This window comes from Sinocyclocheilus anshuiensis, unplaced genomic scaffold, assembly GCF_001515605.1.
Source record: "Sinocyclocheilus anshuiensis isolate Anshui unplaced genomic scaffold, SAMN03320099.WGS_v1.1 scaffold2925, whole genome shotgun sequence".
Classification (NCBI taxonomy): Eukaryota; Metazoa; Chordata; class Actinopteri; order Cypriniformes; family Cyprinidae; genus Sinocyclocheilus; species Sinocyclocheilus anshuiensis.
The window spans coordinates 90,678-112,258 of NW_015539170.1; the positions used below are offsets into that span (position 1 = coordinate 90,678).

Sequence of the window (21,581 nt, forward strand, 5' to 3'; positions counted from 1 at the left end):
TTCCTACACTGACTCTGAACCTGTTAGTAAAGCGAGCAGTCACATGCGTGTTGACTCTTTCTGTGTTGACAGGCCTCTCCCAGCAGTCAAATCTCAGACCGGGGAGGACACCTGTGAGAACGATGAGGAGTCTGAGTACATGACTCCTTCCTCTCGGCCAGTGCTGCCCTCTGCTGCAGGGGAAGCTGTGCCTAGACCACCTCCTCCACTTTCTCTCAGTCCCAGGTAAACTTGTTTTAGCAGCCATAGAGTTGTAAAACTCCAAGAGACACTCTGAACAGACTAGACATAGATATCAGATCTCTTTCAGTGTATTGACACTCATGTTTACCTCTATAGGAGTATGCTCAATGAAATGGAGTCAGAAAGCCCACAGATGTACGAAGCTATGTACAACATCCAAGCCCAGGCCCTTACTGCCTCTGCACCACATCAGGCCAGAGACTCAGGTACTGTGATGTTTAAAGCTCTTCATCTTTATACAGGCAGTCTACTAGTGTATTCTGAAATGTGTAATGTTGTGTTTCTTTGATTGTTTAGATTACTCTGAATTGCCTCCTTTGACCTGCTCTAATGGCCCGAGGGATCCTGTTGGTGCATGTGGTGTGGAGGAAGAGGAGAACAGCTATGACTATCCCAAGCCCCATATACCCACCAACCTCGCCCGACGCACGCTTTCAGATATTAACCCTACATCCTCAGCCTTCAGCCGCCTTTCCATGGACAGCGAGCTTGGAGCGTCAGCAAGTAAGTCATACCAAGTGTTATTTTAGTATTATTTATACTTATTATTTAAATACTCTTTAAGTAAATAATAAGGATGTAATATATACGAGCATGTTGTTTTATAAGTTTATATACTATAGTTTTTAATATTTTGTATTGGCTTGTATATTTATATTTTCAGTTTTCATTTTTATTTTATTTTAAATTTTATTAAATTTGTCATTTTTATTAGTTTTTTTTTTGTAGTATTTCAAATTTTTTTGACTAAAGCTAATAGTTTTAGTTATTTAGTACTTCAGCTTATGTATATAATGTAGTTATCTAATATTTATATTTTATTTGATCTAACTCATCAACAGCCTCAAGCACTCAAGCATCTTTTAATATCAAAAGATTTTTTTAGATGAGGAAACGAAGTCAGTCGAGTGTGTCCAATCATTTGATTTCTATTGTAGTCAATATTTGTAAAATGTATTTGCAAATATAGCACTGCCATTTCCTTTTTCCACCTATATTTATTTTAGATCATATTTCAACCCCATGAGAGTGTCATGGCTTCCTTATTTTAGAACAGCGACTGCAGTATGGTCATTATCTCAGACTTCAGTGTCTATATATTGACATTTGTTTTTATTCTACATTGTGTCTTCAGCAGTCATGGACCCCAATGAAGCCCCTGAGCGGCCTCCTAAGCCTCTTCCCCGTCGCATCAACTCAGATCGCAGGCCCAGCCCGGTTCCCCCCGGAGCGAGCCCAGGGCCCAGCCAGCAGATCAGCAGTGAGATCGAGCACCTCTTGAGCCAGGGCTACTCCCATCAGGACATCCAAAAAGCCCTTATGATTGCACAGAACAATATCGAGATGGCCAAGAACATCCTGAGGGAGTTTGTGTCCATCCCTTCTACTGCACATATCTTAACATAGCGAAACTTCTCCGAGCATCCAGTCGCGGCCTGGCCACGCTTGTCACGCATTCGTCTAGACTCCAGAAGAACAGAGTGCAACCTTGCTCTCTCACTCTAGTGACGGCGACAGACAGTTTCTCCGTAACACTTCTCGGATTCTCTGTCCTCCTTCGTGTGCGCGGAAGAGCGAGGGGTTCGTTGCGGCCGCTTCTTCAGCCTGAAGGCAACGCATGTCCCCTAAGGACAAAAACAAAAAAGACAAAAACTTGTATGTGTTTATATATGATTTAATATATAAATCAGAATATTGAGTATAGTTAATATATACACATGTATGTTGGAGAGGTTCAGCTGCAGAGATCAGGGTGTGTGACGTATTAGGCCTCAGAGTTCGGATAGCTAAAGGGAGTTAAACAGCAGACTGCAGCCGAGCATTTTCTGGCGTGAAAAATGGCCTTTACATGTGTTGCTTCGGTACGTTTTGTTTTCAAGTGTGTGATTTTCATTTTTCGTCTGTCTAGTAGCATGCCGTAAATGTCGGTCCCCACAGCGCAGTCGCCTGTTTCAAAAATACCACTCAGCCCAAAGCAACCCATTCTCCGCTTAACCTTGACCTCCAGGATACTGTGTTGGGGGGGGGGTTTACGCGCGTGGTGGCGGCTGGCATCGGAAATGGGCTCTCCGTCAGCCTTGTTACATCTGTGTAGCATTACTGTAACTGTACTGTACCATGAATTCACTTCCCAGATGTTTTAAGGACAGACAGTCCTTCAGATTCCCAGTAGGAACGTGCTAATGAAGGGTACACGCGTCTGTTGTCAGGGGACACCTAATCTGAATGTGTCATTAATATGGTGGTCTCCGACTTTTGTGAAGTAGTGTGTTTACTAAAGATAGTGTTCTCTAACAGATAAAGGGCGAGAGGTTGGACACAAAGTGAATCTGCTTAGTAAAAAAAAAAAAAAGAAGAAGTATTTGCTTAAAAAGGTCCAAGGCCTGGCCAAGTTTCTGTATTCGGTGGGGACTGAACTCACTCTTGGGGAGGTTCGGACTCTTGTATGACGCTGTCCATCTTAGAAACCATTTAATTTGATCACCTTAATATATTGTTATTATTAATGTTTTTTTTTTTTTTTTTGGATTTATTGTTATTAATACAGAAGTGCTTTACTGCTGCTATTATTGTTAGTGCTAAACAATTAAGCCTTAAATGTACATTTGTGAATACTGTGTTTAACCCATTTTAAAGTGACAGTATCGGTTGTGTGTAATTTGGTAATGTAGCATACTTGAAATCAGAAGCAATTTGCGCAGGTGTGAGCCCAGATGATTTGTTCAGTCTGTGTGTGTGTGCATGGGACGTCTTGTTTTCATCCAGGTACGTTGCGTTTTGCTTGAAATACATGCGTTTTCGTTTATTGAAATGGTGAAATGCATCACGGGGCTCATCGCGGAAGGCCTTATTTCTGTTCTTGCTTGTTCTACGAGGCTTTGGTGTTCAGCCCGTCACCGATTGGATCGATCTTTCAGCGGCAGCCCTGTTTAAGCCATGATCGCAGTGCCCATAGTCCGCCTGCTGTTAGGGAGAAGGTTCTTCCCGATCTCCCCTTTGTACTCAGGAATACCGTACATTTCAACAGAATCTACATTAGTGACTCCGTACTTTAAACCAGTGCAAGACTGTCTCGTTTTCAGGGCGAACACAATACTAGACTACTTTCTCAATGACATCAGCATCAAATTAATTAATTCTGTGTTCCTTAAAGGGATAGTTCACAAAAAAATTGAATTCTGTCATTAATTACTCGCCCTCATGTTGTTCCAAACCTGTTTTGTCCATACAGTCCAGGTCCAAAACAAAATTGGTCCCCGTTGACTTCTATTGTATGCATAAAAACAAATTTGTGATTCACAAAAGAACGAAGGTCATTTGGAACGACTTGAGTGTTAATAAATGATGTCATTTAAATTTTTGGGTGAACTGTGCCTTTAATGTTTCCAGTTATTCTTTGTTATTGCACCAGCACATTTGAATGCACTAGTAATACATTAAAGTGAGTTTGAGTCTCTCATGTGGGACTGGAGGACTCGTGATTGATGTCGCCGACATCAAAACTGGCCCAATTTTAGTTTCTACTAGCCCCCAGTGTTCTTGAGAGTGTTGCACTGGGATTGCAGGTACTTCCACGTCTCAATCTTGTAGGTACACATGCAACCTTGAGAGCTTACGACCAGGCGAGCTGGTTAGTTCAAGTTGTAGGCTGTTAACTCTTGGTTTGTAGATTCTGTTGCCTTGAAGCATATGATGGTTTAATACTGATTTTTTTTTTTTAACTGCACCATATGAAGTTTAGAGATGAGAAGGTGATACTTTTTTTAATCATTTCATTTTACTGTACTACTATTTCTTGATAATGTTGTGTGTGAGGTTGTGTGTACAATATTTGGCACAGTGTACCAATTTGTGCTATGATACTGTCACTTTAAAATCAAGCGTGTAAAGTTACTTATACATAGAATACGTGGAAATGGCAATGTTTTATTTCATTTTTGCATTCCTGTACATGTCAGAATTTTATTTTTGTTTACTGATGTGAATATTACTGTGAGCAGTGCCATATGTTTAGATATGTCCGTAATTTTTGTTCTGCTACCCGGAAAAAAAGGCCTTGTTTAGTGTAAAGAGTGAATGATATCCCTCATGAATTTATAGAAAACGTTTCCATTGACGCTAAACGCTTCTTTGGCTCGGTCAGTGACATCGTAGTGAATATCTGTCTGTTTACTGGAATGTCTCGAATCAGACCACAAGAGGGAGCTCGCTCCTCATTTTGCCATAGCTTGCCTGAGTATTTCAGGGTTTCTTTCCTTTTGTGCTAATTCTCATATCACGTTGGAAGTATGCACAGCGCTATACTGTTAATTAAAACAATAGAACAAACATCATGGCCACAGTGTCTGTCTTAAAGCTTAGTGTGTGTGTGTGTGTGTGTGTGTGTGTGTGTGTGTATGTGTGTGTTTTCTTACTAAAATGTTTTACTCCAAACGTTTTCTTGGGAAAATAGTTTTAATCGAAAGTCGACTTATAGTTTTCCTTGTGCTCAATTCACTTTGTACCACTTGGCTTTTTTCATTATTGACATCATCCTTCAGGATGGTAATTTTTGGTGGGAAAACAACTGAAAACATGTAACGTTATTAGTAGCTAATGGATGGAATGGAAAGTTCATTTCTGGAAGTCTGGTGTAGCCTGTCCTTTTATAGAAATACTTCGACATGACAGAACTGGGCCTGGCTGTGTAAGGGACAGCGTTCACACAACGCGTTTTTTAATTCTACTTCGCTGCTTTTCTATGGTTTTTCAATGTTAAACGTCGTTAGACAGACGTTTGACCGTTTCTCTGCTTTTACAGAGTTTGATCTCACGTCTAAAATGCGGCACTCAAGTTATAAGTAGTAGGCTACAACTTAAAATAAATTATTAAATAAAACGCGGTTAACTTAAGTGTTTTGGGTTTTTTTGTATTCCACTCACGTTTTTCAATGCAAACCCGCGTTCTGTGTGAATGCTGTAATTTTCGATTTATTAGTACCTAAACATTCTAAAATAATAAGTCATAGCCATATGTTTTTGATCTTATCCTCTTTTAAACCTTAAAAAATGTCGAACTATTGTATAGAACAGTTGTTTCTGATGAACATAAATAAATAGGCCAAACGATGACAAAATTAAGGCTTGAGTAAGCCAGCCCTTTTTAATAGAAATACCAGGACAATTCAAAAGCACGCATTAACAAAAATACCACTGACACAAAACAAAAACGGTGTGACAAACCAGAGGAAATGAAACAGGTGAACTTCGGTGTAATGAGGACTTTTGTATCCATTTGTGGGTCTGCTTTGCATACAGTACAGGGTACATACTGCATAGATTAAGATACAACTTATGAACCTTCAAAATATGGATTGAAAAAAAAATCGAATAAAATATATACTGTTTAAAAAAAAAAAGTCTTAAGTATAAAAATAACGCCTGCATTTTTTCCTGTTCTACTCTTCCCTCCAATATGATAAATCAATTCAGTCTTCCACATGCATTTTAATATTTCCTCTAAAATTTCAAAATGGGAGGGTTGGTCATGTATTTCTTTATTATTTACATTCAGTGCAAGACGAGGACAGCTGAGCTCAACAGGACACATCCATTTTTCTCAGGCCAGAGGGACATTTTTAGCTCAAACTGACATTAACGTAATTCACTCGCTCGGCCCTCGCAGTGAACATGAATTTAATTTGATCTAGCTAATAAAATGATAAAAAATCAAACCAGAGGCATGACATGAACCCAACATTTTGCTTGCATATTTGGAAAAAAGGTCAACCATGTCAGAGACTTTCCCTGACAATTTATTTGAAGAGAAATTGCCCTCAAGCTTTATCATTGGGCAGTTTCAGTGCTGATCCAGAGGACAGATGAATGTTTACAGTGGTAAAGATGGTTCAGTGCATGGACTATGGTGCGGCAGAGGTGAGAGCAGGTTCAGATCAGACACATCGACAGCACAGCAAATAATGACTCTTCGGCACTCTTCAAATGCCCCTCAACAAAGAGACTTGCATTATCAAAAAGATACTCAAGCGCAACCTTTCAAATGTCTCAGGCATTTTAAATAGCTAAATATATACAGTATTTCATATTTATATACAATTTGTAAATACTGGAGTGGAGTCATCCATAATGAACTTGGTGCTTTTTGGATCATCTTGCTGTATATTGAATCTGATTATAGCATTTCAAATATAAAACATGGGCAGAAAAAAGCAGAATCGAGTGGGAATTCAAGTAGAGGGGAAGATGTGGATGTGTTGTGAGATTGGGATTCATCCTGAGAAGGAGCTCTGTAGGACAGTGGCCGCTAGCATCTCTCCCCATATGCATGTAGTTTTCAGTCTTTGACTCTAATTGAAAGAAAATATCATTTGGTTTCCGTGGCACGGCCTTACAAATCTTGGCTCTTGTGTAATATAACGGGAATCATTGTTCTGAAGTAATGACCTATTCGGTGGGGGACTTTTTGTCTCCATTGACTCCTTGTAGAAGCACTGCCTCTTCAGATTTACCGCTTTTCATCTCCATCACAATATCATCCTTACTGGCCTTTTCCTTCGTGCTGGAGAATGAAAACAACAAATAATATTAATGCTTTGTATCATGATGGTGTCTTGAAAAATACTTATTTATGTACAGCTATCCAGACATTTCGTGTGGATACTAGGGCATTAAGTTGATTACTTTAGACTAGTTTGCTCTAATTTTAGGGTACAGTGTTATTTTAGTATTATTTCTATACTATTTTAGTATTTATTAATATTTTAAATGTACTTTTATTTATAAACGTTTAGGTTTTATTTTAGTTTAAAAAACGAATAAAATTGACATTTCTATTTGGCTTTAATGTATTTCATTTTTAGTCATTTTAGTTTCATTTTTATTTATTTAAAAGCTAATAAAACTGAAAAAAAAAAACATGTCTATGTCGTTATGTAGATTTCATGTATTTTAATTTTAGTAAATAATAATACAAATGACCAAAACACATTTTTATTTTAGTTTTAGAACAAATTAAAAATGTGAAAACGAGTTTGCTTTTTTAGGTTTTTCATCTTTTATTTTATTTTAGCTTAACAAAAAATGATTTTTAATAGTTTTACTAACAATAACAACACTGATTTAAAGGTGCAGTGTGACATCTTTACAGCACCAAATAATCAAATAAACCTACAAATTGCATATTTCTTATAAACTGCCTTTGCAAATATTCTTTCTATATATTAATATGGGACAGAAGTAACTTACTATTGAAAAATACAGCAGCTTAAAGCTAATTAAGTCTTTTATTAAATTCAAATAACTTTGTGTATTTTTTCACAAAGAAAAACGCATACAAATCCTGCTTTCCCGACCGTGCACAGGGCAGCTTTCCTTTCTTGTAGAGGAAGTAGAGCACACTGCCCAGTATGGCTATGAGGAGGAGGCAGATGATGATGACGGCTATGACGACTCCACTTCCACCTCCTGCGGTAAGAGAAGAAATGCAGTCTGAAGTGAGTACACAGACAGATGAAAAGCTCAAATACTTAGGGTGAATGTTTCCTGTATGTCTGACTGAAATATACAAAGCCTTTGCCATAACAGTTCGTTTCCAAAAGGGCTGTGAGTAAAGTGCATTGAGAGTGCTGAGTGAAGAAAAGCAGTGATGATGCGTGACTCGTTGTAGGGGCGATTCTACAGAAAGCCAAGTATTCTGGAATCATTCACAGTTCGGTGGTCAGTGCAGATTAGCATGAGAAATTATGCCTGAGTAAGAGTGCTCATGTGATCGAGGCTGGGGGTGATGGTGATGGTGGAGGATGAGTGGTCAGGCTGCTGTACAAACCTGTACGTGATTGTTTTGGTGGAACGGTTAATCCTGTTCCTGTCACAACAAGGGTTTGAGTTACCAAACAGCAGTTATATTCATACATCACTTTATCTCGCACGGTGCTTTTCTTTCATTCGATCACGGGGACTGCTGTCCCAGACCCTGTGAGGAAGTAATTGCTACGACTTGGATATTTTAGCAAATTGTCTACACTTCTTGTAAGAGCAGGGGTGTAGGGATCCTAATGGAGTGCTAAAGGGTCTATGGAAAAATTGAAAGAACATAAATTACAAAATGTATTTTTAAAAGAAGTAAATGAAAATCAAATCTGAATATAGTTTCTTTTTGGGGGGGGGTGTATGTTTTCATTGTTAATGTCTTTGTTGACTAATTGTAGGGCACTATTTTTTTTATTTTGTATATATATTAAGTATGTATTAATAATATTTCATTTGTAATATCATCTTTTTTTATTCATTGTATTTTTACTAAAAAAATATAAAATAATATACAAATATTTTCAAATTATTTAAAAATCAATATAAATAAAACGTATACAATTTTCCAAATAAGTGATTTTAATTTCTTGAGGCTTTAGTACAATTACAAGTCAATTATTCTATAATTTGGGGTAGAAAAAAATGTAATATTTAATTATTAATTTAAAAATACCACTACTTAAAACAATAATACTAATACTACTAATAATAATAATATACATTTTATATAATTATAATATTAAATAATATATCATTAATTATATTAGTAACATTTTAAAATAGTTAATGTTTGAAATAAATCAATTATTTAATTAAAATACAAATATACTGCTGCCATATTTTGACAGACACATTACTTGCTATTATTGCATTGTGTCTGGTTAGAACATGATGCTGCAAGCAACCGCTGACACTGAGACGAGCTAAATCTGCTCTTATAACTGTTTATTTTCCTGACTACAGCCATAAACAGTATCAGAGATAAGGGCTCTGAGGACTGCCATAATAAGAAACGGAAAGGTCAGCTGATATCCCAAAGTGAGAGTGGCTGCTTCGCCTCATTTGCCCTGATGCCAAGCGCTCTGGTCCCATGAGGTCACAACCAGTCAGCCAGGCTGCCTTTGTCCTAATCAGAGTCCAGAGACCACATGAGAGCACTGTCACCATCAACCGCTTTCTGTTACAGTAAAACTGCTTTGTGTTTAAACGCACGCTGAATAAATATACCATGCCGCATCAGCCCTCTCAGATGACTGTGTTTCTATGGCACACATACTGCTTTCTGTCATCAAATCTCAAACGTGTGTTCTGTTATAGTCAAAATACAGTGATTTGCTGGAAAAACAGTCACTCGCTGCACTGATGGAAGTAAAAAATAAGTATTTTTGAGTGAAAGCTTCAGAAACATACCTTTTGTGCTGGTGGCTTGGGTTGTAGTTGTTGTCACATGTGCAACTACACAAGAAAATTGGTATAGAATAAGATTGTATCTGTTTGCATAATTTGACTGTATTAGTTAACATGAACTGACAATGAACAACACTTGAACAGAATGTATTAGTTGTGGTTAATGTTCATTTATATACAATACTAATACATTCTTAACATTACAAGAACTAATAGCATATCTAATAGCATATTAAAATTAAAATGACATTAATTAAAATATTAAATAATATAATGAACCAAGACTTACGCTGTGAAAACTGTCTAGCACCTCATAATTTAGTTTGTATATGTTAACATTAATTAATGCAATAGCTAACATGAACTAACAATGAACAATGATAATTGGTCATGTTAATTTGTACATTATTCAAAAGTTTGTGGTCAGATTTTGAAAAGTTTGAGATTTTTTCTTTTCTTTTCTTTTTTTTGTTGTTGTTGTTTTTTGAAGAATTCAACTCATAATAATGTTTCTTGAGCACCAATTCCAATGATTTCTGAGGGATCATGTGACACTGAAGACTGGAGTAATGGCTGATGAAAATTCAGCTTCACCATCACAGGAATAAATTATATGTTAAAACAATTATTTTAATATTAAAATAATAAATTAATAAAAATAATTAATATTAATAATAATAATAATTTAGCAGACGCTTTTATCCAAAGCGACTTACAGTGCATTCAGGTTATACATTTTTTACCAGTATGTGTGTTCCCTGGGAATCGAACCCACGACCTTTTGCGCTGCTAACGCAATGCTCCACCACTGAGCCACATTTTACAAAAGATTGTCAAAATATTGATCAAATTAATGAACAGTTCATTGTTAGTCCATGATACCAACAGTGCTGGGTAGATTACTTACAAATTGTAGTCCGTTATTGATTACAGATTACATGAAAATTGTAGTTAGTAACATAATCTAGGATACTCATTTTAGTAATGTATTCTGACTACATTTTAGATTACTTTTAGATTGCTTTTTACCTAACTTGTTTTAAACTTACCATTAAATGTACCATATTGATATAAAAAATCAAAGAGAAAGAAAATGTATTACATTATTTGTTATCAATATCATGAAGTGCATTAAACATTACATTACGTTAGGGTTCCCCAAACCGGGGTTAATATAAGAACTGCAGTGGGTTGATAAAACGCTGATAAAATTAATTCAGTCATAAAAACGTACATTAAAAAAAACCTGTGACCATTGAGCAACATCAGAGAATTGTGAACATGCAGATGTATACGTTTGAGTAGAGGAAATTAAAACTCACATGCTTCAATCTTGCGAGAAACATCCTCTGTCCCCAACTCATTGGCAGCGCTGCACTTGGCTGTGAGTTCAGACATGGCTCTCACAGAGATCATGCTGAGAATACCAGTGTCCGTCTTCTGGTTCTCTGCTTCTGGCACAGGGACAGGCTGCCCGGTCTATATATTTTGTCATGGTAATTTCAGTTTACCTTACATTAATCTAGAATATTTGCACATCATGATTCACCCAAGAATCACCTCATCTTTGCAACATTCTTATCAAACGATGTGCCTGACCCTCTATACAACCACAAACTACCCAGTTTTTTAATTACTAGCAAAAGATCTTGTGACTGTGTGATGGTTCCTGATTGGTCAGAATCGGAGTGCTGTAAGGATACCCGCTGGTCAGAGAGGGTCCAGGTGATGGTGGGGAATGGGTAGCCTTCTGCAGTGCAGGTCAGGTTAACGGAGCGGTCAGCCTTATTCACTGGACCCACTGCTATCTCCTCTATGATCTTAGGCTTCCCTGAAGCAGGTTTAGATGTTTAGTCATGAAAGCACACTCTTTTGTTTTTCTAGAATATTGGTGATGTTTTCTATACTCAGAGGCGGACATTAGTGAAGTATTTTTACTCTGCTTTAAAAGTACTTTTCAGGTGTCTGTACTTTATCAGAGTGTTTTTCTTTAGAAAACTTTACTTCACAACATTCCAAAGCATAATATTGTACTTTTTACTGCACTACGTTTCATATTAAATATCATTTAATACTTAATTACATTAGAAATCTATTACTTTCTAAAGTACTTTTACTGTTTAAGTAAAAGTAATTCAAAGATTTACTTGAGCTCAAGAAAGTACTAAATTTTTAATGTTCTTAAGTAGGTAAAACAAACAACAACTTTTATTTATGAAATGAAGTGCAGTAAAAAGTATGACATTATGCTTTGGAATGTAGTGAAGTAAAGTTTTCCAAAGAAAAACACTCCGATAAACTACCGATACTTTTTTAATTTACTTGAGTAAAGTCAAAATACTTCACTACTGTCCGCCTCTGTCTATACTGAGCTAATATTGTTTATTTGATTATTTATAAACCTTTCCCTGTATTGACATTCGGTCCTCACAATGTAGGCAAAGACTCACCTTGCACACTGATTTGCACAGACTTTTGTTGTTGTAGCTCAGGCAGGGAAGGGACAGTCACTTCACACTTATACAATCCAGCAGTGTCATAGGAGGCATTGTGTAACTCCAAAACATGCCTCTCCACCAGCCGCGTGCCATCCTGCAGTGAAACACACTGTCAAATAGGTCTATTTACATTCTCGAGCATTTCAAGAGCACTGTTTACCAAGCAGATTCATTCTATTCATGCTGGATATTATTTATATGTTGTAGTTTTGATATTGGGCCTTGAGCTCTTTTGAGACCACATAAATGTGGTATTTGCATCTTATTAAGGGGAAGTCGTGGCCTAATGGTTAGAGAGTTGGTCTCGTAACCCAACCATACTTGGCCACATGTCACGTCACTTTCATTACTTCAAATCTGGGGTTTAAAACTCTTGATCTGGGTCTCGGGTTATTGAGAAGGAACACTTCCTTTCAAAAGTTTAGGGCCACCACAATTTTTAAGAAAGCAATACGTTCATTCAGGAAAGGCCCATAAATGTATCAAAACTTACAGTAAAGACATTTATAATGTCACAAAAGATGCTGTTCTTTTGAACTTCCTAAATATCAAAGAATTCTGAACAAAAGTATCAGTTTCCACAAAAATATTAACTGTTTTCAACATTGATAATAATAATGAATGTTCTTTGAGCTGCAAATCAGTGTATTAGAATGATTTCTGAAGGATCATGTGGCACTGAAGAGTGAAGAAATTTCTTCTGAAAATGTATGCTTATGAAAATATTTCTGTTTTACTGTATTTTTGATCAAATAAATGCAGTCATGGTGAGCATAAGAGAGCATACTAAAAAAAGTATTTAAAAACTATATTTTAAATATATGCTAAACATGTTGTAAACCGAGAATGAAATATGAAATATAAATTTGAAATGGAAATATATTTAGTTTCCACATTCATATATAAAAAATATATCTCAAAATGTATTTTAGGGGCAAGAAAATAAAAGAAAATGTAAATGTAGATGGAACAGCCTGCTAGAGATCAAAACTAGATTTATAATGATTTATTAATAATATTGACTATTGATTAGTTATTTATTTATTTATTGAAACATTGTAAATTTCCTTGCTGAATTTTATTAAAATGTGCTATATGTTCACTCGTGTTATAGATAACAAATAAGGTTTTTCTAAAAATCTGACATATGTGAATGAATTTTATTGAATAGAAATATATGGAGGGAAAATATATTTTTAATGCTTCAATATATATATATTAGGGTTGTCAAAACAGGGTTTCTGCAGGATTTTTAAGCACAAATTTAAGACTTTTTAAGACCTGCACAAATAAAATGAATACCATATGAGCGGGGTAGGGCAATGTCTATAGTACCATATTAAACTGTAAAATGACTGTAAAAAGCATAATTTACAGTTCATATACAAGTTTTCACAAAAACTAAAAGTTTTAAAAAATTATAAAATTTACATTTCAGCCTTTAAACCATTTTTAAGAAAATGGATGAGTCGAAAGTATTAATCATTATATTAATTTAAACAATTATTATCAATAAATTATTATATAAATTAAATCACAAATTAGGGGTTTGTGATATTGACAAAAATATCTCAATATTTTCTGGGATTTTATCGATAATATTTTGCTGAGTGTGTTACTGTGCTGATATCTTAAGGACTACCGTGGACAGCTGACTCCTGAATTTTTTTTATATTTTCATATTCTGTGTGGTTAGTTCACAGCAGTGATAGAAATTAATCTTTTCCAATAAGTTTTACGGGCATTTTTACCTTTAAGCCATTTTTCTAAAAGTGTTCATCAACTTTTGAGTCAAATTCTTGCATTTGGGCTGTTACCAAGCAAATGAAATCAGTATCACCAAAATTTTTCTTTGCAATGCAGAGGAAACAGAAGCTGCATTTGAAGTGGCATTTAGATGTATTTACACACTCTTTAATGCAGCTCAGAGGGAGATGGAATACCTGCAGTTACAAATGCATGAATAATGTTTTGATATTTCTTTTTGTTGGAGAAATAGAGCAAAAGTAGGAAATACAGTGTCTAAAACGTAAGTCTCTTAATATTAAGAGACTTCTTAATTCGGGTTTATTGAACTGTTGTATAAAATCAATATCACATTTGTAATCATGTTGACTTTTGGAGAAAAAAACAGAACTCTTCGTGTGATATTAACTATATGAAATGATATAAATATAAACATTTTCTGCCCCCATATCTTGAATTATGTGATAATTCTAAATGCATTTTAATAGACCGATTCATGCAGTGAAAGAACGCACTCTAAATGCGCGCACTAGTTTAGCCTATATTAACTGACTTCACCTAATGTATGTTTGCAGACTGTGCACTCTGTAGGTGTGTTTTGTTTGCTTTTCGCGATGTACTCAATAATGTCGAATCGCACATCTTTAAAACAACAATTACGATATTATCGCAGACCATATATATCGCACACCCTACTGTTTAGATTTTTATAATGCATTGTCTTCTTATCGATCCACCAGTTCACATTTAAAGCTCTGCATGTTTGCAGGGTAAAAACATGGGCCGATTTTTACATTGGTCTGAACTCTGAACAAAACAACAGGCTTATTGAAAATGCTCATTCTCTGCCAGCAGGTGGCGCGTTTGGTTGCCAGTAACGGCAGAACACAAAGCAGCACAGCACCAGACTTTGAACATGCAGCGCTCATGTTTATTTAATGAAATCGTAGCCTTTTTTTGAAGTTTAATTGTCACATTCAGCCATATTACAATTCTGGTCTTTCCATACCCAAATTTAAGACCTCTTGAAATCATAATTAAGACTTTATTGTACAATCTAAGACTTTTTAAGGCCTTAAATTTGATAACTAAATTTAAGACTTTCGCGGAAAGTACCAAGTACCAAAAAGTACCGACTTCGGTACCGAAATTTAAAAAATGAGACTATACCAGCATTTTTGGCCATTTCTTTGTATATTTTTAAATATATTTTTAAATATATATACTGTATATATATATTTTTTTTTTTTATTATTACAGGTCAGCATGGTGTCATCATCAGTTTTGACTGCATCTTATTGTTGTACCTTATACCATGCTGTCAGTGTGGGTAAAGAAGACAAAGCGTTGCAGGTTAAGGCAAGATCTTCTCCCTGGTTCAGAACGGTCTCCTCTGGTGTCACCACAATTTGATCCAGGTCTAAGAAAGAAAAAAAAGGTGTTAGTCACCATGAAGATAAAAGCTGACATCATCTCACCAACATCTGCCACGGCACAGGAACTGCAGAGGAACATGCTCTTACAGTGCACCGTGATATTGACGGAGTCCTCAGTGTCAATGCCTGCGTCAAAGTCATTTGACTGACACACAAACGTCCCACTGTCTGACCGCTTGACATTTTCCAAAAGCAGCATTTCATTATCTGCGCTCAACTCTTCCTGGAAAGAAAATTAGAATAATTAGAACTGCAGGTGAGCCAATAAATATTTTTCGGAACAGCTGGCATTCAAGTTAATTTGCATAGCACTTTTACAATACATATTATTTCAAAGCAGCTTTACAGAAAATTTTACAATCAGAAAATATTCTGTTATCAGTCAGAGATAAGCGAGTCAAAGTAAGGCATATGGCTAATAATATACAGCTATAAGATAATATTAGTTATGTGGTTATTAAACCATGTATTTAGTTAAGCAGGCATAATAAACACGTTAGGCAGTGATTTCAGCTCATATATTACCCCTTTATGTGTGAAAGTTAAAACAGGCTGAGGGTTTCCATTTCCCTCACATCGGATCTCCACAGTGTCACCTTCTTTTATAAGCCTATCAGGTGGATTTACATACACTGTTACTTCTGTCGTAGGGTCTGAAAGATGAAATGAAATTGTAAGATACTGTTGCGCTTTGTGTATCCAACAGATGGCAGCACAGAGCACTGTGCGCTCAAAAATCGATCAATCCACAGAAGAAAGTCATACAAATTTGGACGACACGAGAATGAGCAAATGATGACTATTTTGTTTTTCGTTTTTTTGCCTTAAAAGTAAATGTAGGCTAGAAGGATGTTGACTCACAGTGAACTATGATGTTGATTTCCTTGGACTCTGTCATTCTTACTCCACCGGGGACAAAGTATTTGACCTCACAGTAGAAAAGGGCATCTTTATCTGTCCTCTGAGCCTTAATGTACAGATCACTCTCGACTGTGAACAGGCCGTTAGCTTTGGTTGTCTCTGACTCCGAGATCTTTACCTCTAAAGGGGATTCAGATTTGTTTTTGTTATTGTCATTAAATGACATTTTGTTTTGGAGAATGTTCACTTAATGGTCCTGTATTTACCATCATCTGATTGCTGGAGAGGGAATCTGTCCTTGTACCATGTGATGTTGGGTCTGGGATATCCATCGTCCACTTTGCAGTGTGCAACCTGAGTGAAAACACCAATAGTATGCAAAGTCCATAAAATGTACATACACAGATAGTTTTTTTTTTTTTTTGAGCTCTACCTTTGATGGCTCCTCCGCAGTAACAGAAATCCCCGTGTGTATACCTTCAATCACAGGTAGAGATGGCGAGTCTAAAGGACAGAGAGGTTTGGTGTTAGGATGAAGCTCACAATAGTTCAAGAGGCATATTATTATGATACTCTAGCCTGGACAGGCTCTTCTAAAACAAGTCTGATTTGTCTTACTGAATATTTGGAGACGAGTGTGTCCTTCACCGCTGTCTGTCGACACATCATGCACGGTGCAGATGTACTCCTTCTGGTCACTCATTTGCACGCTGTCGATGATCAGGAGGGCACTTCCGCGTACATTCTGTGGTTCATGAGAGTGTGAGAAGTTGATCCGCCCAGCGTATTCACTGCCCTCGTCAATGATCGCGCTCTGATTATCATAGTAGTAGATTCTTCTCCTGCTTTGGTCCCTGCCTGGCGATTTCTGTACAAATTCAAAAAAGCTTCAGCATTTATTGTAAGACTAGATTTGTACACTACCCTTCAAAAGTTTAGGGATATTGAGATACTTTCATTCAGCAAGGTTGCAATGAGTTTATCAAAATTACAGTTAAAAACATGTACAGTATATTGTCAAATAATCCTGAAAAAATGTTTTCTACAAAATCATAGCACAACACTGACTATAATAAGAAATGTTTCTTGAGCATCAAATCAGTATATTAGAAAGATATCTGAAGGATCATGTGAAACTGAAAACTAGAGTAATGATGATGAAAATTCAGCTTTGATCACAGGAATAACTTATATTTTAAAATATATTAAAATCAGAAAATTAATTTTAAATTGTAATACTATTATTCTATATTACTGTTTTGCTGTATTTTTGATCAAATACAGTAAATGCAGCCTTTGTGAGCATTAGAGACTTCTTTTTGAAAAAGCGACCCAAACCTTTGAACGTTAGTGTACATTCTATTGAAATTCTACTGATAAAATTGCCATAAAATTAAAGAATATTAAATCTATTTAAACACTCCTTTCTCCTACTGTTAAGTACTGTAGAAAATAAAAATCTCATTCAGCGAAAAATTTAATCATTGTATTTGTAGTAAATATTCTTAATGTAATTATTTTTTGGTAACGCTTTAGTATAGGGACTAATTTTCACTATTAACTAATGGCATGCCTATTATTGTTGTTTATTAGTACTTATAAAGCACATATTCTGCATGACCATATTCTACATCCCTAATCCTACCTAAAATTAACAACTACCTAACTAACTATTAATAAGCAGCAAATTAGGAGTTTATTGATGCAAGTCGTAGTTAATGGTTGGTTAATAGTGAGAATTGGACCTTAAAATAAAGTGTGACCAAATTTTCTATTTATTGTAAATACATGTAATTTTTTTAATTAGTAAACTACAATATACATTGCAGTAGTAATTGTTAAACTGATCTTAAGCTAACTTTAATTAAAAACTGATAAAGACATTTTATTTGTGTATTATAGTTATGATAACTGGAGGAAATGCACTTAATTGTTAGCCTATTCTTAATAGCCTTAAAATCTTGTTTAATTTCTTCATTCATCTTTTGATTTTAGGGTTTTAGGGCATTTTTCATAATAATTACCCATTTAGCTGATATTGGTGAATGAAAATAATGTAACGTGTGAATGGGCCTGTTTCTCACCGTAAACCAGACTATCATCTTGGCTGGTTCCATCAGAGTGTAGATACAGGAGATTTCAGCCTGGCCTTTTAAAGATACATCCACCCGGTCTTCCATGTTCACATCCACCACAGCCCATGCTGACAACACACAAGGATTTGTCAATAGACCTAAACTTTATACTGCCAAATCTGTTGAGTAAAAGGGTCAACATTTCCTGGACAGATTTTGTGATGCCTAAGCCCCTTCATAATATCCTTTGAATGGAGTGACCACTTAACAGGAAGTAAGGCATGGGGAGACCACTTCTGATTGGATCGCACCACCCATGTTCCCATGTCAAATGCCTGATCTAGTGGGAGCAAAGCACTTGAGGGAGAAGATATTATGAGTGGAATTCACTGAGCCCACCCATGTCCAAATTCATGTGTAGCATTGCCTCATGTCACGCCTCAGGAGGAAGAAAGACTCGATTTATCTAGAGAATAAGTGACCTACTGTTTGTCAGAAATGAGCTGTTCTCTCCCTTAAAGCATCTTAAAGCTCTGTGAATCATGAGGAGGCTGAAACTATTCAAAAGTCTGATCACTACAAGACATGACAAAACATCCATGCTGTTTGTTTGTTCTGTGAGGAGAAGAGATTGCTAACACACTTCACAGAGAGGGTGTATAATCTAGATTCGCATTTCCAATTGATTTTGCACCAGTGCTCCTCGGTAACCTTTCAAAAATATTGTAAATGGCCTTTCTGGCCCCTATGTGGTCCAGTGGGCACTACAGGGGATAATTGAGTATGAAGGATGCGTTCACATTACAGAAATCTGATTAGTTTCTCCAAACAAAGGCATTTCCTGTGCATCAGCGACATTAGCGTAAGGCTGACGCTCTTTGTTGTTGCCACCAAACATTCACCTTGTAGGACTGAGGTATCTATAATGCCTTGTCTCTGAAGTTTCTGAAGATTTTCTTAAGAATTTTTCGAACAAATTTAAATAAACCTTTGAAATCTTTGATTTTGATATTTTTAGTAGTGGTGGTTTAGTTAGCATGCTAATGCTGTGTCCTCTTTTGAGTGTCTCACACCGACAAAATATTGCCCTTGTTGAACAGGCAATTTGTATATGCTGGTTTTAAGAAATTAATAGCCTATTCTTATTCGGGATTAAATTAATAATAAGTGACAGTAAAGGCATTTGTCATGTTAGAAAAGATTTTAGTTTTTTATATAAATGCTGTTCTTTTGAACTTCCTATTCATCAGAGAATCCTGAAAAACAATGTATCAGTTGAGTTTCCACAAAAATATGAAGCAGCATAACTATTTTCAACACTGATGATAATAAGAAATCTTTCTTGAGCAGCAAATCAGCATATTAGAATGATTTCTGAAGGATCATGTGACACTGAAGACTGGAGTAATGATCCTGAAAATTTCAGCTTTGCCATCACAGGAAAAAATTACATTTTAAAATACATTCAAATAGAAAACCGTTCTTTTAAATTGTAATAAAAGCTCACAATATTACCATTTTTACTGTATTTTTGATCAAATAAATGTCGCCTTGGTGAGTATAAGATATTTAAAAACGTTTGCATGGTATTGTATATAAAATATTTCAAAATCCGCCTTTCAGCTAAGAATCATTTATGTCATGCAAATCTGTAATCATCTTTAAACATAAATATACAGAATTGGGCGTCATAATGACCAGCATTTCCTTTGATTGAATTTCACAGATTACAGAGATGAAATGAAACAGATAAGAAAAAATAACAGTGAACTGTGAACTGAAGAAAGACCTGCAGACAAATGAAAGTCTGCCAAGATGCCATAGCTGCAACCATGCAGAACATCATAACAAGCTTCAATTATAGTTAAGAGTCTCAGACATACTCAGTATGTCACTCTTTTTAAGCATGGACAAGCTCTCAGACAAAAAAGAATGGCCAAAAAAGGAAGTGAGAGCTAATAATGTGCCCACGAGCCACTGTTGACAGTTTGGTGTTTCCACAGTCTGGAGTGCAGATAACCATTACACATAGGTTGCTCTGTCATCAGTCTATTGAGTAAGCTACTAAAATAAGCTCTCCTTTCAGAGCACCAGTACTGGACAAAACCTGGACGTCTGAACAATGAAGCCAAAGTTTTTGCCAGGGTTTCAAACAGAAGACTTTGAGCAGGAAGACACAACTCAAGGTTTACACATTTCCCAGTAAAGCTGTGAGACATGTCTATGAGTCCCAGATGAACCCAATACTAAGCAGCTGTTCCAGTTTTTTAACCTCACACAAAGTCGACAATAAAAATAGCACATCCTGTGACTGCTGGAGAAGAAAAAGAGACCGAGTCTTAAATTAAAGAATGAATTTTTTCCTCAGACAATAGAAATCACCCCATGAAATCCTGACTGCACACTAAGCGAACAGCTGTCGCCAGGAAGTTACAGATGCAGGAACGTCTTACAATTACGCACGTGTGCGTTAGCATGCATGCAGATACACTAATACACGGAAGATGCACAATATTTTGGTACTTTATGAGTCATATTTAATTGTTTAGACTCTATTCCTCTATTTTTACATTCAGATAGTCTTTGTCATCATCTAACACTCAATTAAAAATCATCTTCAAAAACTGGCCTGAGACCCAGACATTGAGGTCTACTCTGTAGAGGACATTATATTTTAGCAAATGTTTATTTTCATTAAACACCTATTAAATGCAGACACTAGTACAAAATGCACAATATAAACATTTTCTAAAAGTCCTTTCCAATATTATTCCCATATCCGTTTTAGAGAGGACAAGTTATAATAGAGTACTTAAAGGGATAGTATCCCTTTAATAGCGTACTTTTTTATTTTTATTTTCTTATTATAGTCCTGGTATCCTCTACATATATATGTCCTATCTATATTTATGTCGTAAAAAACAAAAAACAGAAATTCCCAAAACAAAAGTTCTCGGTAGGATAATTAGCCTAATTAACACTGTTAAACATAATCTTTACTAAATCTTAAAAATGAATAGACATTTTTCATACTGTACAATATAATGCTATGATGCCTAATAGCATTTAAAACTGATTTTAGTTTTCAGTAATATTTTTCTATTTTGACAAGATAATATAACATTTTAATATTGTTCATTTATCGATTATTGGCCATGACATAAAAATAATTTCTGGCTTATCAGTTTTCTTGATATACGAATGTGACTTATCTTTGTTCAACATATTTCAGTGCTATATGGGATATTTGAACTTGTCTGACCTTTGTGACAATTCAACAGTCCAGCATGTATGAGAAGCACACTTACACACTCAAACATGTCATATTCTAGTCTGAGCCGCTCATAATGAGCTCAAGTCGGCAATCTTATAGAAATCTCTATTATAATAGCCTTTGAGGCCAGCCAAGCACAACAGGGCTTAGAAACAGGAAATAAATGGTTGCTTTCTTCCCAAACATTAAATTTTTAACACAGAAAATCCCCCCAGGATGGGGGTCTGACTCC

The 21,581-nt window shown here is 35.8% G+C and overlaps 2 protein-coding genes across 8 annotated transcripts in view; one reads left to right on the forward strand and one right to left on the reverse strand.

Moving 5' to 3' along the window:
• The window catches only part of LOC107683813 (Cbl proto-oncogene, E3 ubiquitin protein ligase), a 41,391-nt gene extending 36,867 nt beyond the window's left edge, over positions 1–4,524 (forward strand). For 2 of the 4 annotated variants that reach the window (XM_016479847.1, XM_016479848.1), the window contains exons 13-16: positions 73–225; positions 340–449; positions 541–747; positions 1,379–4,524. In XM_016479847.1, the coding sequence (XP_016335333.1) occupies positions 73–225; positions 340–449; positions 541–747; positions 1,379–1,650 (742 nt within the window). In that variant the 3' untranslated portion in view covers positions 1,651–4,524. The remainder of the gene's footprint in view (positions 1–72; positions 226–339; positions 450–540; positions 748–1,378) is intronic. The other 2 variants (XM_016479850.1, XM_016479849.1) reach the window with 2 other exon arrangements.
• Positions 4,525–5,188: 664 nt separating this feature from the next.
• mcamb (melanoma cell adhesion molecule b) overlaps positions 5,189–21,581 on the reverse strand; it is a 32,083-nt gene continuing 15,690 nt past the window's right edge. The window contains exons 2-17 of one of the 4 annotated variants that reach the window (XM_016479853.1): positions 18,085–18,203; positions 16,619–16,868; positions 16,434–16,504; positions 16,267–16,354; positions 16,001–16,180; positions 15,665–15,792; positions 15,227–15,362; positions 15,011–15,123; positions 11,910–12,051; positions 11,163–11,290; positions 10,782–10,938; positions 9,463–9,507; positions 8,069–8,107; positions 7,578–7,707; positions 6,688–6,802; positions 5,189–6,590 (exon numbers count right to left, since the gene is read on the reverse strand). In XM_016479853.1, the coding sequence (XP_016335339.1) occupies positions 6,688–6,802; positions 7,578–7,707; positions 8,069–8,107; positions 9,463–9,507; positions 10,782–10,938; positions 11,163–11,290; positions 11,910–12,051; positions 15,011–15,123; positions 15,227–15,362; positions 15,665–15,792; positions 16,001–16,180; positions 16,267–16,354; positions 16,434–16,504; positions 16,619–16,868; positions 18,085–18,203 (1,841 nt within the window). In that variant the 3' untranslated portion in view covers positions 5,189–6,590. Of the gene's footprint in view, positions 6,803–7,577; positions 7,708–8,068; positions 8,108–9,462; positions 9,508–10,781; positions 10,939–11,162; positions 11,291–11,909; positions 12,052–15,010; positions 15,124–15,226; positions 15,363–15,664; positions 15,793–16,000; positions 16,181–16,266; positions 16,355–16,433; positions 16,505–16,618; positions 16,869–18,084; positions 18,204–21,581 lie in introns of all 4 variants that reach the window. The other 3 variants (XM_016479854.1, XM_016479852.1, XM_016479855.1) reach the window with 3 other exon arrangements.